The sequence below is a fragment of the Salminus brasiliensis genome, chromosome 18 (genome assembly GCF_030463535.1).
Source record: "Salminus brasiliensis chromosome 18, fSalBra1.hap2, whole genome shotgun sequence".
NCBI classification, from domain to species: Eukaryota; Metazoa; Chordata; class Actinopteri; order Characiformes; family Bryconidae; genus Salminus; species Salminus brasiliensis.
The window spans coordinates 17,266,988-17,285,668 of NC_132895.1; the positions used below are offsets into that span (position 1 = coordinate 17,266,988).

Sequence of the window (18,681 nt, forward strand, 5' to 3'; positions counted from 1 at the left end):
ACGATGAAGAAAACTAAAACCTGACAAAAGTGGAGATGCAGATTTTTCATTGGACAGCAGTGATGTGCATGTTTTACACAGATTGTGAATTACATTAGATTTAAACTGGTAAATAAAGTCTATGCTGATGAAAGCAGAAAGAAAAAAAATATTACAGATGTAATATTTCATATTACATAGGAACTTGTAAATGGATGGTTCTTTAAATAATTACAGATTTTCTAGAACTGTAAGTCCAAGCCAACAACCAATTAGCATCCTTAATTTTAAGAGTGTAGAAGGAGAGATTAGATGTTAATTAAATTAAAATTAAGAAAGTTTCTCCATCTACATCTACATTATTCTACACCCAGCTCTGTGTACATGAACTGATTTTTAATAATCCACATTTTAATTAGCCTCCATGCGTGGTGTTTGCACAGGCGTGTTAGTCTGCTGTTGGGGTGTTTTCCTTTCTGCTGCTGTTTGTGTTTCCTCTGGAGCGCTGAAGTTCTGAGGGCGGAGTGAAGAGAACACTTTAGTGCAGAGTAAGCAATTTTACTCATGAATCACCTTTTTCACTTCCACTTTGCCTGGGAGACACTGTCTGAGAGCTAATTTAAGCTGTCATGCAGTAGCACGGAAACAAGGAAGTTTCCACACCGTTTAAGATAACTTTTAAACAAGACACATTGGTGTTGACTTCAGCTGTTATTGACTGTCACAAACATTTTGTCCAAATCTTAAGCGCTAGAGAAACGTAACATAAAATGTAACACAGCTTTTCTATGTAATTAAACTTGTTTAGGAAAATTGTGCTTATGGCCATCTTCTCATATTCCCAAAGCAACATCTTTTTGGTATTTCTAACTATTCCAACTACTAAGTTGTGTGTATTAAAGCTTCTGCTCACTATAATACAGCACTGTTTGAAGTACAAAACCAATTCATAGGAAGCATTAGTCAGGCTAATGTCCCCCTACTGTAACAACTAAACTACCCTCAAAGATTTTTTCCAGATCAGTTCATGTTCTTGGAAGCTTAAATCCACAGATTTATCAGAAACGTACTACTGATGCTATGCAAACAAAACAGATTTAAGTTTGGTGCAACTTTATCCTCTGACTAAAGGTACTGAAGATGTGCCCTTAAATGTACTTCCCCAGTACCTTTTTTTGAGATTGCAGAAAACAAAGTGATGTAAAGTTTATATTTTCTCATATAACAGATATGTTTGGGTTGCTTCTATAAAAATTCATTAATCTAATTCAAATATTAAAAATTATTATTATTAAGGAAAAACCAAAACCTGTACCACACTCTCCACTACACTGACAAAAGCAAAAATTGATGTGCACATTGGAATCTTTTCAGTACAGCACAAGAGGATTATTCAAAACGACACTAAAATCTTACTCACTCCATAGAAGTGCAATGATCAAACCAGGAATGAATATGATTGCTCCTACTCGCAGTGTGGTCAGAATAAAGACCTCTAGTGCATCCTGCCAAAAAACAAGATCCATGTTAAACCTTAAACATTAAATCTTCACTGCTGAACTTCTTGCAATTATGAAGTTGTAATTTCTTTAAGACCATTACAGAAAGGATGTGTACACACACCTCAGTATTTACCAGCTGTGCAACTGAACCAACTCTGGGATATTGAGCAGTGACATCTGAAATTGAATGAGTTGGTAAATGTTAGCTGTCAAAACATTGGGCGAGATTCAGTTAAACTCACCAGCGGATCTACTGTGATGTTCAGAGCAAACAGTATTGCAGTAACACGTTTTCTCCTACTGGGAGAAAAACTCCTACTCATGTCCTCCAAAAAACACCATATAAACATGTATCCTGGTAAATGTCCTGGTAAGAAAGCAATGCACATTTGATTATGTTTAATATAATGTTTTTTTGGCTTTTGGTCACATGTGCAAGCCAAAAAACAACCATGCATGCACACTCAATTGGAAATACCTAAATACATTTTTTGATCCAGCTGCTGCTTTTGGCAGTTAATGGAAAGTATTATTACATTTCACACCACTTATTTTTATTTTACTGTTTATTTGTTGCTATACTTTACACACAAAACCTTGTATCTTCCCTGTATAAACCTTTTTAACACAATTTGAGAAACTTGCAGCTTTGGTTTACATTGTAACAGAGACTTTCAGCTTTGGTTTACATTGTAACAGAGACTTTCAGCTTTGGTTTACATTGTCTCAAAATTTCATGCCAAATGAACCAACAAAAATGACTCAGAATAAAAACTTTGACCTCCACTGAAAGTTAAGGATTTTTTCCTTTAACTCATTGGAGCGTATAGTCCTGTTGGAATACCCAATTGTGTCTAGATTCTAGCTGACAGTTTAAGGTTATGCTGAAGTATTTTTTTCTTTTCATTATGTGCTGCCCCAGACCATGATTTGCTAGTTGAAACAATGCTCTTGAGGGTAAATGCCACATCTGGTCATTATGGTCAAAAAAACTTTCCTTGTCTTCTCTTATCATAAAACTGCTGCAAACTGTATTTGAGCTTAAAAATGCGACTGAGAGTCAACTAGTCAACTGGTATGTCTTTAAATGGTGCCACTGTTATTCTACGTGCTTCCAAATTATGGCAGGCTTGTGCCTTCATGGTTTTTAGGTTGTTCCTGACCATGCAAACCATTTTTTTTGCTTTGCTCTGCTAAAGGGTGATCATTTGGGTCTTCTTTCAGACGTTGGAAAAGGGGCTAGTAACCTGTACTTACGCACAGTAGTTTGGACTGATAATCTTGGAATCTGCAGTTGTTTAGAAATGGCTCCTACAGACATTCACGACTTTGTGACAAGTCTATGATCACCCTATGATCACCCTTCTCAGATCTGAACAGAACTCATTGGTCTTTCTAATTGTATGTTGGAGTGATTGTAAACAATCCCTTTTTATGTGGCTATACAGAAGCTACCAGCTATAGTCAATCGCTAACAGGAAGAGCTTTGGTCCTGGCATGTTAAAAGAGTGAATTAATTCATAAACTAAGAGAGTATATGTATATTCTAGACCCTGTATGTATAATTTAGACCCAGTGTTGATTTCAGAAAACTGCCCATTTAACTTGTACAAATTCTTGTTGTTTTTTCCTGTTAAAGATGTTTTACAAAAGCCCAGTATATCATGACAGTATTCTGACTGCTACTGTAATTTTTTCAAATCATGGATTAATTTAGTTCTAAAATAGTGTAAGAGATGTACATAAACATTATGTATGACAACATGTTATAACCATTAATTGTTAATATTGTTAATATCACTAGACATAGCATAAAGACGAATAGTTGCTTAAGACAAGCCAAGATGATTATGTTGAATGTGTGTGTAGCTGGTGGTAGATTACTGACCTTGTGTTCCCACTTGCTCATCTGTCGGAACAGGGGGTTCTGTGTGTGTGTTGACTTTGCCTGGGTCTAGTCCTTTGGAAACAAAACAGAGAAATTCCATAATTCTGTTAGAGTACTACTAGCTTGGTTAGCCATGTTGCAGCATTCTGTTCACTACAGAGGAAAAAACAAGATGTGGAGCATTTTATTCTTTAGAAAAGTCCAAACAAAAGTCTATGCCAGATTTGTGATGTGTTTTTAAACCATAGAAGTGTTTTATAATGACTGACCTCATTGTCCTTGTAAACGGAGTCTCAAATAAGAAAACATTGGTAAATGCCAAATGCCAATAACTGCATCAGTGGGTTTTATAAAGAAATTTCCTAAGAATGAGGTTGGTGAATAAGGTCCAAGGTTCTATATGGAACAAAGGGAGGTTCTTCTATAGCATCATTTGTAGCACCTTCCTTTTTGATAGTGGACATTCATATTAGGAACATGTTCTTTATCTTCTCCCGTAGAAAGTTAACATTTCAGATGTATCATATTTTCTTAAGACATTAAATACACACACACATACACATATATTGCAGTGCAAAAATAGTAATTTGAGAAATATATAAAGCTATTCATCTGTTTTTTTTTTGTATATAACAATACTAACTTCATGAATACTATGTTGTGTATTTGTTTAATGCAACACAATGGTGTGTGTAAATGGAGTGTGTGCTCACCATTTGTGACAATGAGGAAAACAGTGTAGCTGCGGTCATTGAAAAGCCCTGGTACCTCAATACGGCATATGTAAAATCCAGTGTCTGCCTTTTGGACCTTCTTGATGGTAAGTGAAACATCTCCGATGTGCAGCATGCTGGGTAAACTGTATCTGTTAGACTGTCTGAAGTTTACACTCAACCCATCAGTGGCAATGAGTGTATGCTCACAGCCGAACAAGGACCGATCTTTCCCCCAACATATGTTTGACAGGTCATGGGTTTTAACATCATATTTACAAGGCAAAGTAACCGTCTGCCCAACCAGTCCAACCACAGTCAAAATAGAGGCTTCATAAACTAAAAACACAAGAAAACGTTTTTAAGCATTCACCTTCAACAAACAGCACACACTGACACACATTCACTATTTACGACACTTAATGGCTGTTTGAAGGTGTATGAAAAAATAAATCAGTACTTACATGCAAGAAAAATGCCCAATATGATTATTAGAACTGAAGTTAGCATTGCTTCCGTGGCAGCACAGTCTCTCTAAGCGATGAAAAAATGGGTTACATGCTGGAAATACTCTCAGTACTTCTGTTTTCCATGAGTGTAGCTCATCAACAGGAAAGATTTCTTAAATAGGTTTAGTCTTGCTATTTGGAAAGAGGAGATAAGTAAACATCTCCACATAGCTGAACATATATATATATTTGGTATATATATATATATATATATATATATATATATATATATATATATATATATATATATATATATATATATACCAAAATGGCAACTTTGCAGGAAAAGGAAAACACCTTTGTAACTTTCAATGGGCGTCAAAGTGTGAAAACAAAAAACAGCAAAAATTAAGATGAAGACTTTATTTGCTAGAAAAAGAAAAAAATGACCATGATTGAAATGTTTACTATAATCTATATGTACTTTTAATTATTTTAGCAAAACATCTAAGTAATAAAGAAGGTGATGGTAACACCCGTCCCCCCTCTCTGAGAGATTTATCCCCCGTCCCATTCAGGTAACAATATATTTGACTTCAAAGTTGTAAAGTTCACAGCGTTTTACTCGAAATTGTGAGCTTTACTTGTTTTAGAGTGATATTGATATTTCATATAGAGAAGTTATCAGAAAATAAATTTGTGGAATTAAAATAAATGATTGAATGAACTTCAAAGGCAGACGGTTTGTTTACACTGTAATATTTTGTTCAGTATTTCAGTTTTTTAGGCAGTAAATAGATGGCATATTGTTGCTGTAATACAGCATCTCCATTTTTCTTGTTTTCACTTTTTGATGAATCTGATGAACGAATGAATTTTGATGAATCTGTCAGTTGCTCTTTGCATTTGGTGATAGACGGACCAATAGAAACAAATGAATTGCATGTGCTTTTACATAACCTTCAACTGACAGTTAAGACATTTTTTCCTTCTCCTGTAAAGTGACAGCCATGATATTTTGATTAAACCTTAAACCTGTTCTTACCAACAAATATCATCATTCATATCACAACAGTATATACAAATTCAAAATCCAAAAATAAAACAGGCAAATGATTATTTTAATAAATGCTAACCTTAGGCATTTTAATATTTTCACCTCCCCATGAATAATACATAACATAAAATGTCACATCTGCTTATCACAGTAATCTCAATGCGTGAACCAATCAAAATTATGTAATGGGAAATGAAAATTGGTTACAAAATAAAACTAATTAATATTCATACATGAATCATATCTGTACCTTAAAAAATATTTATTAAATGCATCTATAATTGAATGATAATGCAAATGTCATTCCGGATCTGTTTGCAGAAGATCACAGATAAGTGTTGGCAGTTTAAGGGGCACTGAGTTAGTCTACTTCTGTTATTCTGGAAAAGTAGTTTCACATGGAAATGATGCTCAGTTGTTTTGGGATAAATGTAAAGATACAGTAAATTAATATCTTAAAATTCAGTCGGCTTCATCATTCAGTGTGTGCTTCTCTGACCTGCCACAACTTCCTATGTGCTTGAAATCTACAGAGCATTGACCTCTTCTGCTACTACATTGCTGATGAGATCAAAAGGCAAGTTCATCTCTAGAAAGTAGTATGTTTTACAGATTGGAGTAAGGGAATTATTAGGAAAAGGGAAATTGCATTAGTTCTGCTAAAATATTTCTGATGTATTGTGTAAGTCACACGTGCTGGCCAAAGGAACACGTTGTTACAGAGAGTTTATTTTCTGCTCAGCTCTTCTGACAGCATGTTTCTTTTGCCCCTTCACTCAGAGGAAAGTATCATTCGGTTGAGAAACTACTGTTTCTAAAATAAGCTGTTTATGATCTCATTTTACTGTATTTACTGTATTTAAATTGTTTTATGCTCAGAAACTGTACCAATGTTAAATCTTTTTACCATAACCATGGCTCATTTGTACCATCACACCTCCACCCCACACAAACACACTCTGCACTTGCTTACTGGAACTCCTAGGCTCCATTTACAGCGGTCAGAGCTCTGGGCTATTGATCCCAGGGTTGTGGGTTTGATACCCGGGCCAGGCAAGCTGCTACTATTGGTAACTTGAGCAAGGCCCTTCACCTTCTCTGCTTCCTGGGCGCTGGAGTTAGCTGCCCCCTGCTCTGTGTGTGTGTGTGCTCACTACCCTTAGTTCACTAGTGTGTGTGTGTGTGTTCACTATCACTGATGGGTAAAATGCAAAGGACACGTTTCGCTGTACATAGTACAGTGACAAATATGTGCACCTTTACCAAAGACTTGTACCCACTCACACAATGCTTGTATTCACACCTATCCCACGTCTTTTGTAAATAGTAATGTAAAATTTCAGATTATATCCAACCTGTACATTTACATTGCTTAATTAGGACACATGTCTACATTTTTTTGTCTTTGTCAAAGTCAACCAGAAAATGTGGATAAGACATATTAAATAAAAGCCAAAGGATACAGTATTCCTCCAGTTTCAGGAATAGAAGTTGACCACTGTCATCAGTAATTATATTACTGTAAATTCCTGTGATATAAATCAAATTAGCGAGGAGGTAACTTGAAAGCTCTCTGAAAGCTGAGCTTTGTCTGTCCCTGGAGCTCTGATTAGGAACTTACATAAGCATTTTTTGTTTACTGATAAATATAATCAATATATCATGCACGTGCGTGCGTCTTTAAAATGGCACCATTAAAATCCCAAAACTACTGAGCAGTATCTGTGCTATGCCATGCAAAATATGCAGCACAGAAAACAAAAAGTTTATAAAGTTACTGTGGAGATTAGGTGGCGGTACTCTTGCAAGTCAGACTTCTGTCTATTGTCAGATAGTCTGATACGTTTGATCACTTTAAGTGACCAAGACCTGCCTACTTTCACAGGAGGTCCATTTGATTATAAGGCAAAACAACAAATCACAGACCGTGTGGTGTGTAGGGAGAGGCAATTATGTTAAGCATCGCTGATTTACAGCGTTATGCAAATGTATAGTTGCCCCTGGTGAAACGACACTGTATATTTACCTCAGTATAGTAAAATATAGGCATGGTACATGAAACTGACAAACCAACCTCAAACACTGTTGTCTCCTGCTATAGGAGAAAATCCAGCATAACTAAAACAGGAATGGAAAATGGGCCAAAACTCAAAACTCTTAACAACTGCTACATACATGCCGTAAACAAGCCAAAAAACAAAAACAACAACAACAAAAAAAACCACAGCTTACCATTTTTCCTTTTACTCTTCATTTTTAATTCTGCGACAAAAATAACAGGGTTGTATATAGGCCTGTTATATACATGTTATGTGTTACCTGTTAAATGACGTCAGAGCATTTTTCGCCCCAACCAAAGTACTGACAATTTATTTAATAAAGACATAAACTTAAAATACTCAATAAATGCATTCTTTAGTTTTTCTAAACATGCTGTTTGGGTGATGGTAAAATAAAACATATTATATATACAAATTATTTGTTTGTTCTGTGTATGTAACATTTTTCACACCCAAGATTGCTGCCGCATAGAATTAAAAAAATATCAGCTACACAAACAAGTAGAGGAAGAGAAGTGCTGAGTGAAGAGGTAGGTCTTCTGTTGAAATACTGAAGATGGAACAGAAGAGCACTCACACAGAGCTTGGGGAAGTGCCACCATACTTAATGACCTGCCACACATAGAGGAACACCTAGACTGTGAGGTACAGCAAGCAGATTACTGCCAGTAGATGGAAGAGTATGACGCATAAGAAAATATTGATAAATAAAAATATTGCAATATTATGTGTCACAATACTGTATCATTTCACATGTAGGTCACATGTAAAGATTGGTGTCAGACAGGGGTTCATTAAGTGTTGCGTTTAAACCATGACCACTAGATGGCAGTGTTGTACTCTGTCTTCAGACTGCATAAAAAGTAAACTTTTATGCATGTGATGGTGTGTTTTCAAACTACGACAGTTTTTCTAAAATCTGACCTTAAAATGTGCAATATATGACCCTGTTTACGGAATTGCAACATATTGCAAAATACTGTATCATAACCCCTGTATTGTGATAAGTATCGTATCACCAGCTTCTTTCCAATACACAGCTCTAGTGGCAAGGTGTGTAAAGGTGAAGATGAAGTGGGAGCAACAACAAGAAGGGAACCAGTGCAGCTGATCGGACTAAAATGTGCAGATCGATGTGTGTGTGTTAGGACCCCGGCCGCAAGGTTTTGAAAGTTGATGACTTGCCTGTAAGACCAAACACGTTTTAATATTTTATAGAAAAGGTAATTCAATCAATTCCTATTGACTTCTTGCCGGGAAATGTATTCAGTTTATCGGCATGAAATTTATTGTGCTGTCAGCACATGCAGATGAGAGAAAGTGATGGAGCTGCACACCACAAAAACAGTAAAACAGGCCTTGTTTATGAATGAACGTCACTGTAAACCTGGTGGTGGTGGTGGGATAACCTCTGTTTTCTCTTCCTTTTTTCCAATGTATTCTGTTCTGTCCCGTTACTGCCAAAGCTGTCTCTCCACTACCCTGCTGCCCACTGCAATGCCGCCTGGCTGTGGCTCTTTACATTGTTTCATTCTTGCCTCACTGCATAGCTGTAGGTAACTGTTTACCTGCACGGACTTTCACATTTTACTGACATTGTCATCATGTAGGGCTTGATGTCATGTTTGCTGCAGCTCTTATTTACGCTATTTTCTTTTTGTATTTATTTTGTTTGTTGTTCTGTCATTTGTTGTCCTATCCACTGTCCTAAAGAGGGTGGGTTCCCCTTTTGAATCTAAGTTCCTCTTAAGGTTTTTTCCTGCTGATCTGATGGAGTTTTTCCTTGCCACTGTTGCACTTGGCTTGCTGAAAAGAGGCTCGGACCTGGATCCTCTGTAAAGCTGCTTTGGGACAACATTCATTGAGTTATATATTTACAAATGAATTTATGCATTTTCGAATTTTGACCATAAAGTTGTTTTGTAGATAATGTGCATGTCCTATCCAGGAACTATAAGCTTTAAAAATGATTTATTATTATTATATTTATTAGATTATTATTATATGTGAGGTGACATATAATCCTACATGAGATGATAAATAACAGGATAAGGCAAGAGGAGCTAGAGAATCCCTCTCCTTCTCCCTCCTTTTCTCTCTCACAAGGACACATGCACACACACACACACACACACACACACACACACACATAGACCACATTAACAAATGAGATTTTATGTGGCCTGCTCCTTCTGAGTGCATTGTTTAGAATACTTAGCATAATGAGATACATTCACTAGCACCCTTGTGGGTGAGTCACACCTGTGCACTGATTGAGTGCACATTAAAGCAAGCGTCTGCAATCCTTTTGTCATTATGCTTGGGTTTATTTCTACATGAAATCACACATGAATTGTTTTGAAGTGCCGTCCTCAAGTAAATCACATATAGGAGCGTTGTAAAACCTATGCAGCTGGAATTCTGTGTAATTAACATGTGGTCCTCATCAAAATTCACCACAGCTCATACTGATCATGATCAAAACAAAGCTGTTCTTCAGCCCTCACCTTTCATCAAATATTACACTAGATAGTATAAAACCACCCTGAACATTTGCATGGTAATGAGTGCTGCAGTTGAACAACACCATGTAGCATTTGTTTCCTTAAAATAAAAGTTATACTGTTCTGGCTTGTAATAATAGGGAGAATAGCATGTTTGTCATTGCCACTGCATGCTTAGCATGTTGCTAACTGCACTATGTACCTCTGGTGATGCAGGCAGGAAAACAGTCACAAAGACCATGTAATGCTGCGTAACCCCAGTCACATTTGTGTAAAATCCTGTAGTATAGCTTTACTACCACAGTCCACATGATTCTTTTACTTTCAGCAATGGTTCTGTATCTCCCAAAAGTCCAGAAATGCATGTTGTTCTTGAGGGGTGGCCCTAGGGGGAAATAACTTTTATAATAATTTTAACATAATGCTGTTTTAATTCTACTTCGGAATATGTAATAAAACAGTATCAGCAATCAATTATTTCACTGGATTCAGAGTATTATCAGGCAAAACTGTATCAAGTGTGTATCATGTATTACACTATCAAAACCAGTTTTAATGATTCCCAAATAGAACAGTACCATCATCTTCTGCCTGCATACAAAACCACTGCATCTTCTCACTATCACCTGCACTCACTGTTATGTCACTTAATGATAAAATGCTGCAAACATGACCCATTACACAGAAAGTATCACTGCTGGGAGACTAGAATCAAAACACTGAGACTATTAAACAACTAGCAGCATCTTTATTTTATGGTATTCTGTATTGCAGAAGAACATTTCTCTCTGCACACTCACCAGATATATTGGTATATAATATATATAATATTGGAAAAACAAACAGTCATAAAATTGTTCTGAGAATATTTTATTTTATTAAAATTGTTCTTAGAATATTTTATTCTTTTATTAAAAACTGTTATGAAAAATGTTCAAAATCTTATTATGATAAAGTGATAAATACAAACACTTGATGTTTATGTCTATTTTTGTCCTCAACATTTACCCAGACAAGCTACACCCAGACTGTGAGTAAGTGTTCTGATTTGTAAGTCACATGGATATACTACAAAGCGTGTTTCCTTTTTTAAAAAGCATGTTTATGTGGTGCTGTTTTCAGCGTAGTTTTGTGAGTCAGATTAGTGTGAGTCATGTTGACGTGGACAAGTTCTGGTTTTAGGGTGGGCATATGAAATCTATTTCATTAGCCTATGTAGACACCCTGTAGTCTGTTTGAAACGAGACAGTTTGAACTGCATTTCTCTAGTAAGATATTCTCTTAGTAAAGGTCTAATGGTTTAAAGGTTTTATAAAAGTAATTATTTTCTTTGAACCATTATTTTGTATTTATCTGGTCAGATGAGGTTTGTTTGTATATGTAGTTTATAGTTTTGGCTGCTCTGCTTTTCATATGAATGAAAACTACTTTACTGTTGATTTAAAGGACTTACTGCTTTAAACCTGAGGAGAGTGGGTGACGTTCTGTCATCAGCATACAACACGCTGGAAACATCTTGTTGATCTTGGAAAAACAAGGAGGTTAGTTTATTTTGTACCAGATGAAATGCTTTAAATCAACACACATATGCATGTCAAGGACAGTAGCCACAACAGTGTACAGAGTAACATACCCTGCATTACATGCATTACATGCAGAAACCTAATGACATAAACCATGAAAACCACACTAGCCGCTACCCAGGGTTCCCCCAGTACTCCTAGCCGGAGTCTAAACAAACATAGAAGACAGATAAGCAGGTAACTGATGATTGCATTAACAAGATATTTAGAATCAATGACGTCCAAAAAAGGGCAGAGGCAGGCAGTATTGAATGAAAGAAAGGTGAATATATTCTTTTTGGTACTCTTCTAATTAATAATGTTAACAGAAGCAGATTTTTGTTCATCTGAATATATAAGTGCTCACAGCGAGATATATCTCTGTCTTATATTCAGAGGTCTATTCCTGTGCTCAACACTAACCCAGACAAAATATTCCCTGCCTGTGAGTAATTGTCTTGATTTGAGGTGAGCTGTTGTTTTGGGACCACTTTTCAACCTCAGAGCCAGTCAGAATCCCAAATGAAGCATTGAACTCAATTTAACAGGCTGTTCTTATCTGTGGCCCTGAACATTATGTATTCCTGAAGGCTGCCATGTACCTGAATTAATTATACCATTCCTGAGAATTAGCTCCTACTGTGTTTAGCTGGAGCAGCTGAATCACATGGTGGAGAGCTTGTTTGAGCATTGATTTTCCACACAAAGGACTCATTTGAAGCACACAGAACGTCAGGAGACACACCTCTGACCTGCAGTTGCATGACGTCCATCCGTGCATTTTGCATTCACAAAAACGGTGTCAAGCATTTATGCATAATGGCTGAATCGTGAATGGCACACGATATTTTGTATCTAATCAAAAGCTCATCATTCAGGCTAATCAAATCCCTCTGCTGAATTCTGATAACACAATATCAAGGATTAAGACTGTCGGGGGCTATGCACGTCATTTTGCACTTTGTACACAGGACTGACACACATTTCCAGCAGTTTCACTCATTTCAACACATTATTTACCTCCAGCATGTCTCATATTGAATGGAGGTGGAACTACAGTTAGTGTGACAGATTTTGTGCAGTTTGTTCTCTACTTGTAACGTTCTTAAAGGTTACAAGTAAAAACTGCTGACGTTGCAAAGCGTTCTGAACATGGGTTAGTAATCTTATGTTGTTCTGTTGCAAACAGCAGAGAAGAAAAAAAGCTGAGCATTAAAAAAGCTTCCGTTTCTCTTTGTGGTGGTCATGATGGATGACACCTCCCTTTTGCCTTCCACCTTATTTTAGATACAAAGCATTTTCTGGTCCACGCTTTACATTATATGGCTTGTAATAATGTTCCACAAAAGCAGCAAACATCAAAAAATATGACCAACACAAACAAAAAAATCTCATCTAGGGGGCAATAAAAGGTACGAAAGAGCTTTTGTAAATCAGTGATCCATCTAAAATTGTTTGTGATGTGAAAGATTTTCCATTTTGATCTGCAATGGCTCTTGACTACCTTCTTCAGAAACCCTGAAAGAAGACTAGATGAATAGTTTTCTCCTTCAGATGGATTAGATCTGTAGCTGACAGCTGTAATAGCTTCTTTAGAAGCATATAATGTGAACCTCTAGGGTTTTAGGCCACCTCCTTCTACTCTAAGTAGAAATATGACACTCTCTGCAAACAGGTGGGACAAACGGAAAATCCTTTTTAATCCTTTCATGCCCAAATTATTTTCTGCTTATCTGAAAAAATAACCCATGTCTAATACAAGCTTAAAGTACATCCAAAACACAGGTCAGAAAAAACAAACTGGAAAATGGGTTTCAATGGTCAGTTTTGATCTGCTGCAAAGATACTGGTGTTCTACATTTTGAATGTAAGAGTGGCAAAACACTGACAATTCTAAAATTTCAACATAATAAAATAGATTTATTTATACTTTAAGGGCTTTGCTCCAAATAACCCTTATTTTATAATATGAATTTCAAACACTGCTGTGCTCTTCCAAAAAACAAAACCACCAAGTCCATTAGCAAAAGCTTTTCAAAGCTAAATCCAATGGCTACTTTGGGAGAGGCTAAAAAGGCTAAAAGCAAACACTATTCTGGTGTGGGTATCTGCTGGGCTGCTGCAGGTATCTACCTGAACCACAATGACTGGGGAATGAGTCGAGGAAGTGTGACAGCCCACTCACCAAAGCCTTTCAAGGTCAAAGCAACAGCTACATCTAGAAAATAAAGGGAAAAGCACAGCTGCTAGTATCCACATGATGGCCAGAGAAGATCCACAAGGACCAACAGTCTCTTCAGCTAGCTTACCACACACCCCAGCACCTGCACAAGAGGACAACATTAATACGTTCAAAAGTCCACCAAAATCAACCTGTTTCATTCTAAGACAAAATAAAAGGATGTAAATAGGTTTTTGGTTCCTTTCTCAGATCAACGATGCAAATACCCTTGACATGACTTATGCTTTTGCGATATTACAGGGTGGTCTGAAATATTGATGGGAACCACTTTATGATAGTTTGTAATTTGTTTCTATCGTTTGCAGCTTTTTCTTTTTATATGTCTGATCTCTCTGATTCTCAGACTTTATCCAAGGTTACTGTCCCAAGTTTCTATCCCCTTCAACACTGGAACATGTGACATGTCTAATCCCATGGGGCAGAGATGACATTCCATGTGAGCTCTCACAGATTTTTTCTTACTCTCAGTTTGCAAAGCGATGGTTTCCTGCAGGGAATATTCATGCTATTCTTGCTATAAGCACTGAATTTCAGTTTACATCTTCTGTAATTGTCCTCTGTGGTCCTTAAATGTATGAGTAAATCTGATCTAAAAGCAGTCTGAGGACAGTAATGCGATTTCTCATGCATTTCTCATCATGACATATCCTCAGGACTGTTATAAATATTGCTAAAATAAGCAATGAGTGGTCTTTCTCATAAGCAAACCAGTGCCCAATCAGGCCCGTTCCCTTGTGTACACCTTAGACAAATCAAACTAAATTCAAGTTGTATTCAAGTAGATGATATAACACAGTTTCTGTTCTTGTGTTGTGTGTACTCTAAAACACATTAAATCATTGGCAAGACTAACCACATCAACTGATCAAAAACTAACGTTAAGGCCCTCAGGGAGCATCTTGTAAACATTGCTTAGCCATGCAGAATTGGACCTTACTACAAGGATTTTGCTTCAAACCCCAGTGGTGCCATCTGTTGGATATCCTAATTCTCCCTCCTGACGAAAATGGAAAAGCAAGACTATGCTAAAATCCTTTCAAATGCTCTTGGGCACAAAATGCTGAATTTGAATACACAGGCAACTCATACATTACATCCAACATCCTACTTTGTCTATAACTTTGCCTATTATGGACTTCTATCTGAGGGCCTTCTTACCCAGTTCACAGTTGCTGCTGCTGGCTTGGCATCCACCACCTTCTGACTCTTGATGCTTATCAGACTTGGTTCACAGACCCAATATCGCTGAATAAACAGTCCCTGCTGTCAAACTCTGTAATATTTCTTTTATTCAATTAATTCTGAAGTTGGGTTTTATGGTAACACATTCTGTGTTTAAAGACGGAAGTCTTAAAAGCTTGACGCTTGGTTATTGCAGATAAAGCTGGCTCTGAAATGTAATCTTTAATATTGAAATGATCAGAAGTGATGATATGTATCTTTTGCAGTTGTGTGGCTATGCTGCCTGTTGAAAAGCCTTTGGAAGTGTTTTTATTTAAAGAGCAGAGCACAGTGCAGTCTAAGCAAAAAATGTAGCACCAAACAAGGTTATTGTGGCTGGTAACAGTAGAGGAACCCTTTGCCTAATAGAAACATTTAAATAACCAGAAATACAAGGTTTTCCATCATGAAGATAAAACATAACACTAATACATAATACATACTTGCATATACATATGACTTGTAACAGTAGAGAAACCCTTTTTATTGGTGCTATATACAACCATTTTAAAGGGTTCTTTAATGAATCACACAGACAAGGTTCTCCACCATGGAGATAATACATAACAACAATGCATACATTACAGAACATTGCAGAGTACACTCCTAGCAAAAGCACAGCACCAAACAAAGTTATTATGGCAATAGTAGGGTTTTTTTTTTGGGCTCTATATTGAACCAATTTTCTATAGTCATTGTAGAACCATTTTAAATAGTTATTCAAAGAACACCACAAATACCATTTAAAACCATAGACCATCATGAAAATAATACACAATACCAGTAATACATACATACATATACACACAATAATAATCATCACATTATTATAATAATGCCCTTTTTGTGAACTACAAGGAATCATTTGTCCACAATGACAAAAGTTCACTAGATAGGACTTTTTTCTCCTCTGACAAAAGACAGTGAAGTAATGTGGAAGCAAAAAGGACAGGTGACCATGCTGGCACAGGCAGTGCTGATTCAGTCCTTTCAGTCCATTGTCCAGCGTCGTTTGCAGTTCCACTGCAGAGGCTGCTGACCCAACTCCATGTCATGCACCTGCATTTTAATGTAGATATCTGCACTGGAGGAGAGCCAATCCAATTACTGTCGGATTCCAAACACCTCTTCAGTTGACGCTGATGTTTTTCAGACTCTCCCCTTCCTTTGCGAAGCACATCAAAAAAGGGGGCACAGTTTCTGCTCGATTGAGATTCAAGTGGAGCCGCGGTCTAATGAATCAACCCTCAGATAAGCAGTCTGCTAAAATGTCACCCAAAACTCTGACACAGGCATTTAGTTGTGCATGCACAGCTTGATTAATCACCATAGCACTGCCACTATGCCCAATGCCATCCAGTAGATAGAGGGGTATAAAGACCCTCTATCTTTACTGGGCTGTGGAGCAGTGCAACTGACTTCTCTAGAGTGCTGGAGCTTCAGCCAGTACCTCTGGGATACATTTAATTGGCATATCTAATCTATAATTAAACATCTATTTTCAGTACCCGACTTCTGCACTAAATCTTCACCTCTTGATTCCAAAAGAAACTTTGGAGGAGCGGGTGTCTACAAACTTTTAGTGGTGACAGAACTCATTTAGTTATGGGGCTGTCATATCATGCAAAGCCATGTTTCCTCATATTGTTCAATAAATGACTTTGACACTAGTGAGCAAACATACACAGTGATGCATTGAGCAGTGAAGCAGAGAGTGTTAAGGGCCTTGCTCAAGGGTCCAACAGCGGCAGCTTAGTGAACACAGGTTTCAACCCCTACAACCCTGGCATCAATAACCCAGTGCTCAAAAATGGTCATGTGCATGTGGGTTCAATTCCACGACTGGGTAAGCAGTTGTTGCACCAATAAGAGTCCTTGATCAAGGACTCCTAGATAATTTAAATATAAGTGTGCCAGTCAAATTCTGTAAGATTTTTACGTTCAATAAAAATGATTTTTTTTTATCATGGCACATTTCATACCACAATCCCAATCTCACTCACAATACACAGGCATGCACACAGCAATACACAGACTCACAGTGCACATACTACACACACACACACATAGGCATACTCAGAGTACCCTAAAAAAAGACAGGAAGGAAAACAGAACTGTGCTGTTCTCTCCCATTCAGGCAAAGGCCAGGGAAAGTATATTTAGAGCCTTGAGATGTTGCATGTTCATCAGAAATATAAACAGAGTGATTAGGACGTCCACTGTTTTCTTTACAAATTGCTCCTGGTTCTACCTGGATGAGAGCCATATGGCTTATGGCTTATTTCATGGGAATTCGACGTCCAGAAGAGCTGATGTGGCCTGCCAGAGCTCAAGGAAAGTCTCTTTGGGATGACATCCTCCCCACGGCCTCATTCTCATGCTAGCACTTCATTCCCGTCTCACACTGCCTGGGCAGCTGCCACTGTTTCCTCTTCAGAAAAGCATACATCATGTTTTCTTATCAGTGTTAGTAACAGTAGTTTGGAGAAGGACGGCACAATATGCGACTTATGTTGTAATTTGATCATTATTGATTGCTACAATGTCAGATTTTGTAACAGCTGGTTACAAACAGCTGGTTGTACTTCTCTGGGCCAGTTCCAGCTGGTTGCGCTTCTCTAGGGCTGTCCTATGGGCCTGAAGAAAATGATGATGTGCTTTTACATGTAAATATGCTGGCCTGTGTCCTGCTGCATTGCAGAAGAGAATGCTAATTCAGTAACAAAAGAGCAATCTAGTAGCTAAAAGTAGTATTTACAGCTGGAGTTGGAATTCTGTTACATATGCTGTGGTCTTGCCCTGATCTGGAGGGATATTGGAGGGTGGTTTTGGATGTTATTTCAGAGGTCACCCAAAGTGGACATACCCCATTTAATTAGGCTTACCATACTAAGAGATGAGTAAATGTAAAGAATTTGTCACTGTACAATAAAATGTGTCCTCTACATTGTACCATTCCATGGTAGTGAACACACACACAGAGCAGCCAACTCAAGCGCCCAGGGAGCAGAGAGGGTGAAGGGCCTTGCTCAAAGGTCCAACAGTGGCAGCTTGCCGAGCCCAGGTATCAACCCACAATCCTGTCATTAACAGCCTGGAGCTCGCAGTCCAGAGCTCTAACCACTGCCCTGTGTCTGTGTTCCTAGAACAACTAGAGGTGAATCTTAGATATTTTAGGATAGCACTTCACACTACAAAAAAAAGGTGGAAATCACCTGAATCTATATAGATAAGAGACATTTTCTTTTATATTCCCTCCAATACAAAAACAATACTGGGGAGAATTTAAATCCAGGACAACATAAGTCATTGGGTTTTTTTTTTATCAAATGTAATATTTTGCCTAATTTACTTGTCTCTATGCTAGACCTGCTCTGTGCATATATTTTTTTTTGTTTTGTTTTTTTGGCACTACTTGGAGGGAGTGATATTGGGGTTGTGAGGTTGTGAGTAGGTTAGGTTTATACTAATGAATCAGTTATGTCATTTTGATGTAATGAGACA

The 18,681-nt window shown here is 37.3% G+C and overlaps 1 protein-coding gene across 1 annotated transcript; it reads right to left on the reverse strand.

Moving 5' to 3' along the window:
* Positions 1 to 30: 30 nt before the first annotated feature.
* havcr2 (hepatitis A virus cellular receptor 2) lies at positions 31 to 4,720 on the reverse strand. The gene is made up of 6 exons (XM_072662227.1): positions 4,547 to 4,720; positions 4,083 to 4,421; positions 3,370 to 3,441; positions 1,603 to 1,658; positions 1,400 to 1,484; positions 31 to 492 (listed from the first exon to the last, which is right to left on the reverse strand). Exons 1-6 carry the CDS (start codon positions 4,590 to 4,592, stop codon positions 428 to 430), a joined length of 663 nt encoding a protein of 220 aa, XP_072518328.1. The 5' UTR covers positions 4,593 to 4,720; the 3' UTR covers positions 31 to 427.
* Between the last annotated feature and the right edge of the window lie 13,961 nt (positions 4,721 to 18,681).

Excerpts from the sequence above, each read along its gene's own strand:
- havcr2 (XM_072662227.1), bottom strand. The coding sequence starts at position 4,592 with ATGCTAACTTCAGTTCTAATAATCATATTGGGCATTTTTCTTGCAT. Across the intron at positions 1,659-3,369 it reads TGAGCAAGTGGGAACACAAG|ATGTCACTGCTCAATATCCC; the intron begins GTCAGTAATCTA and ends ATTCAATTTCAG. Across the intron at positions 1,485-1,602 it reads CACAGCTGGTAAATACTGAG|GATGCACTAGAGGTCTTTAT; the intron begins GTGTGTGTACAC and ends GTTTTTTGGCAG.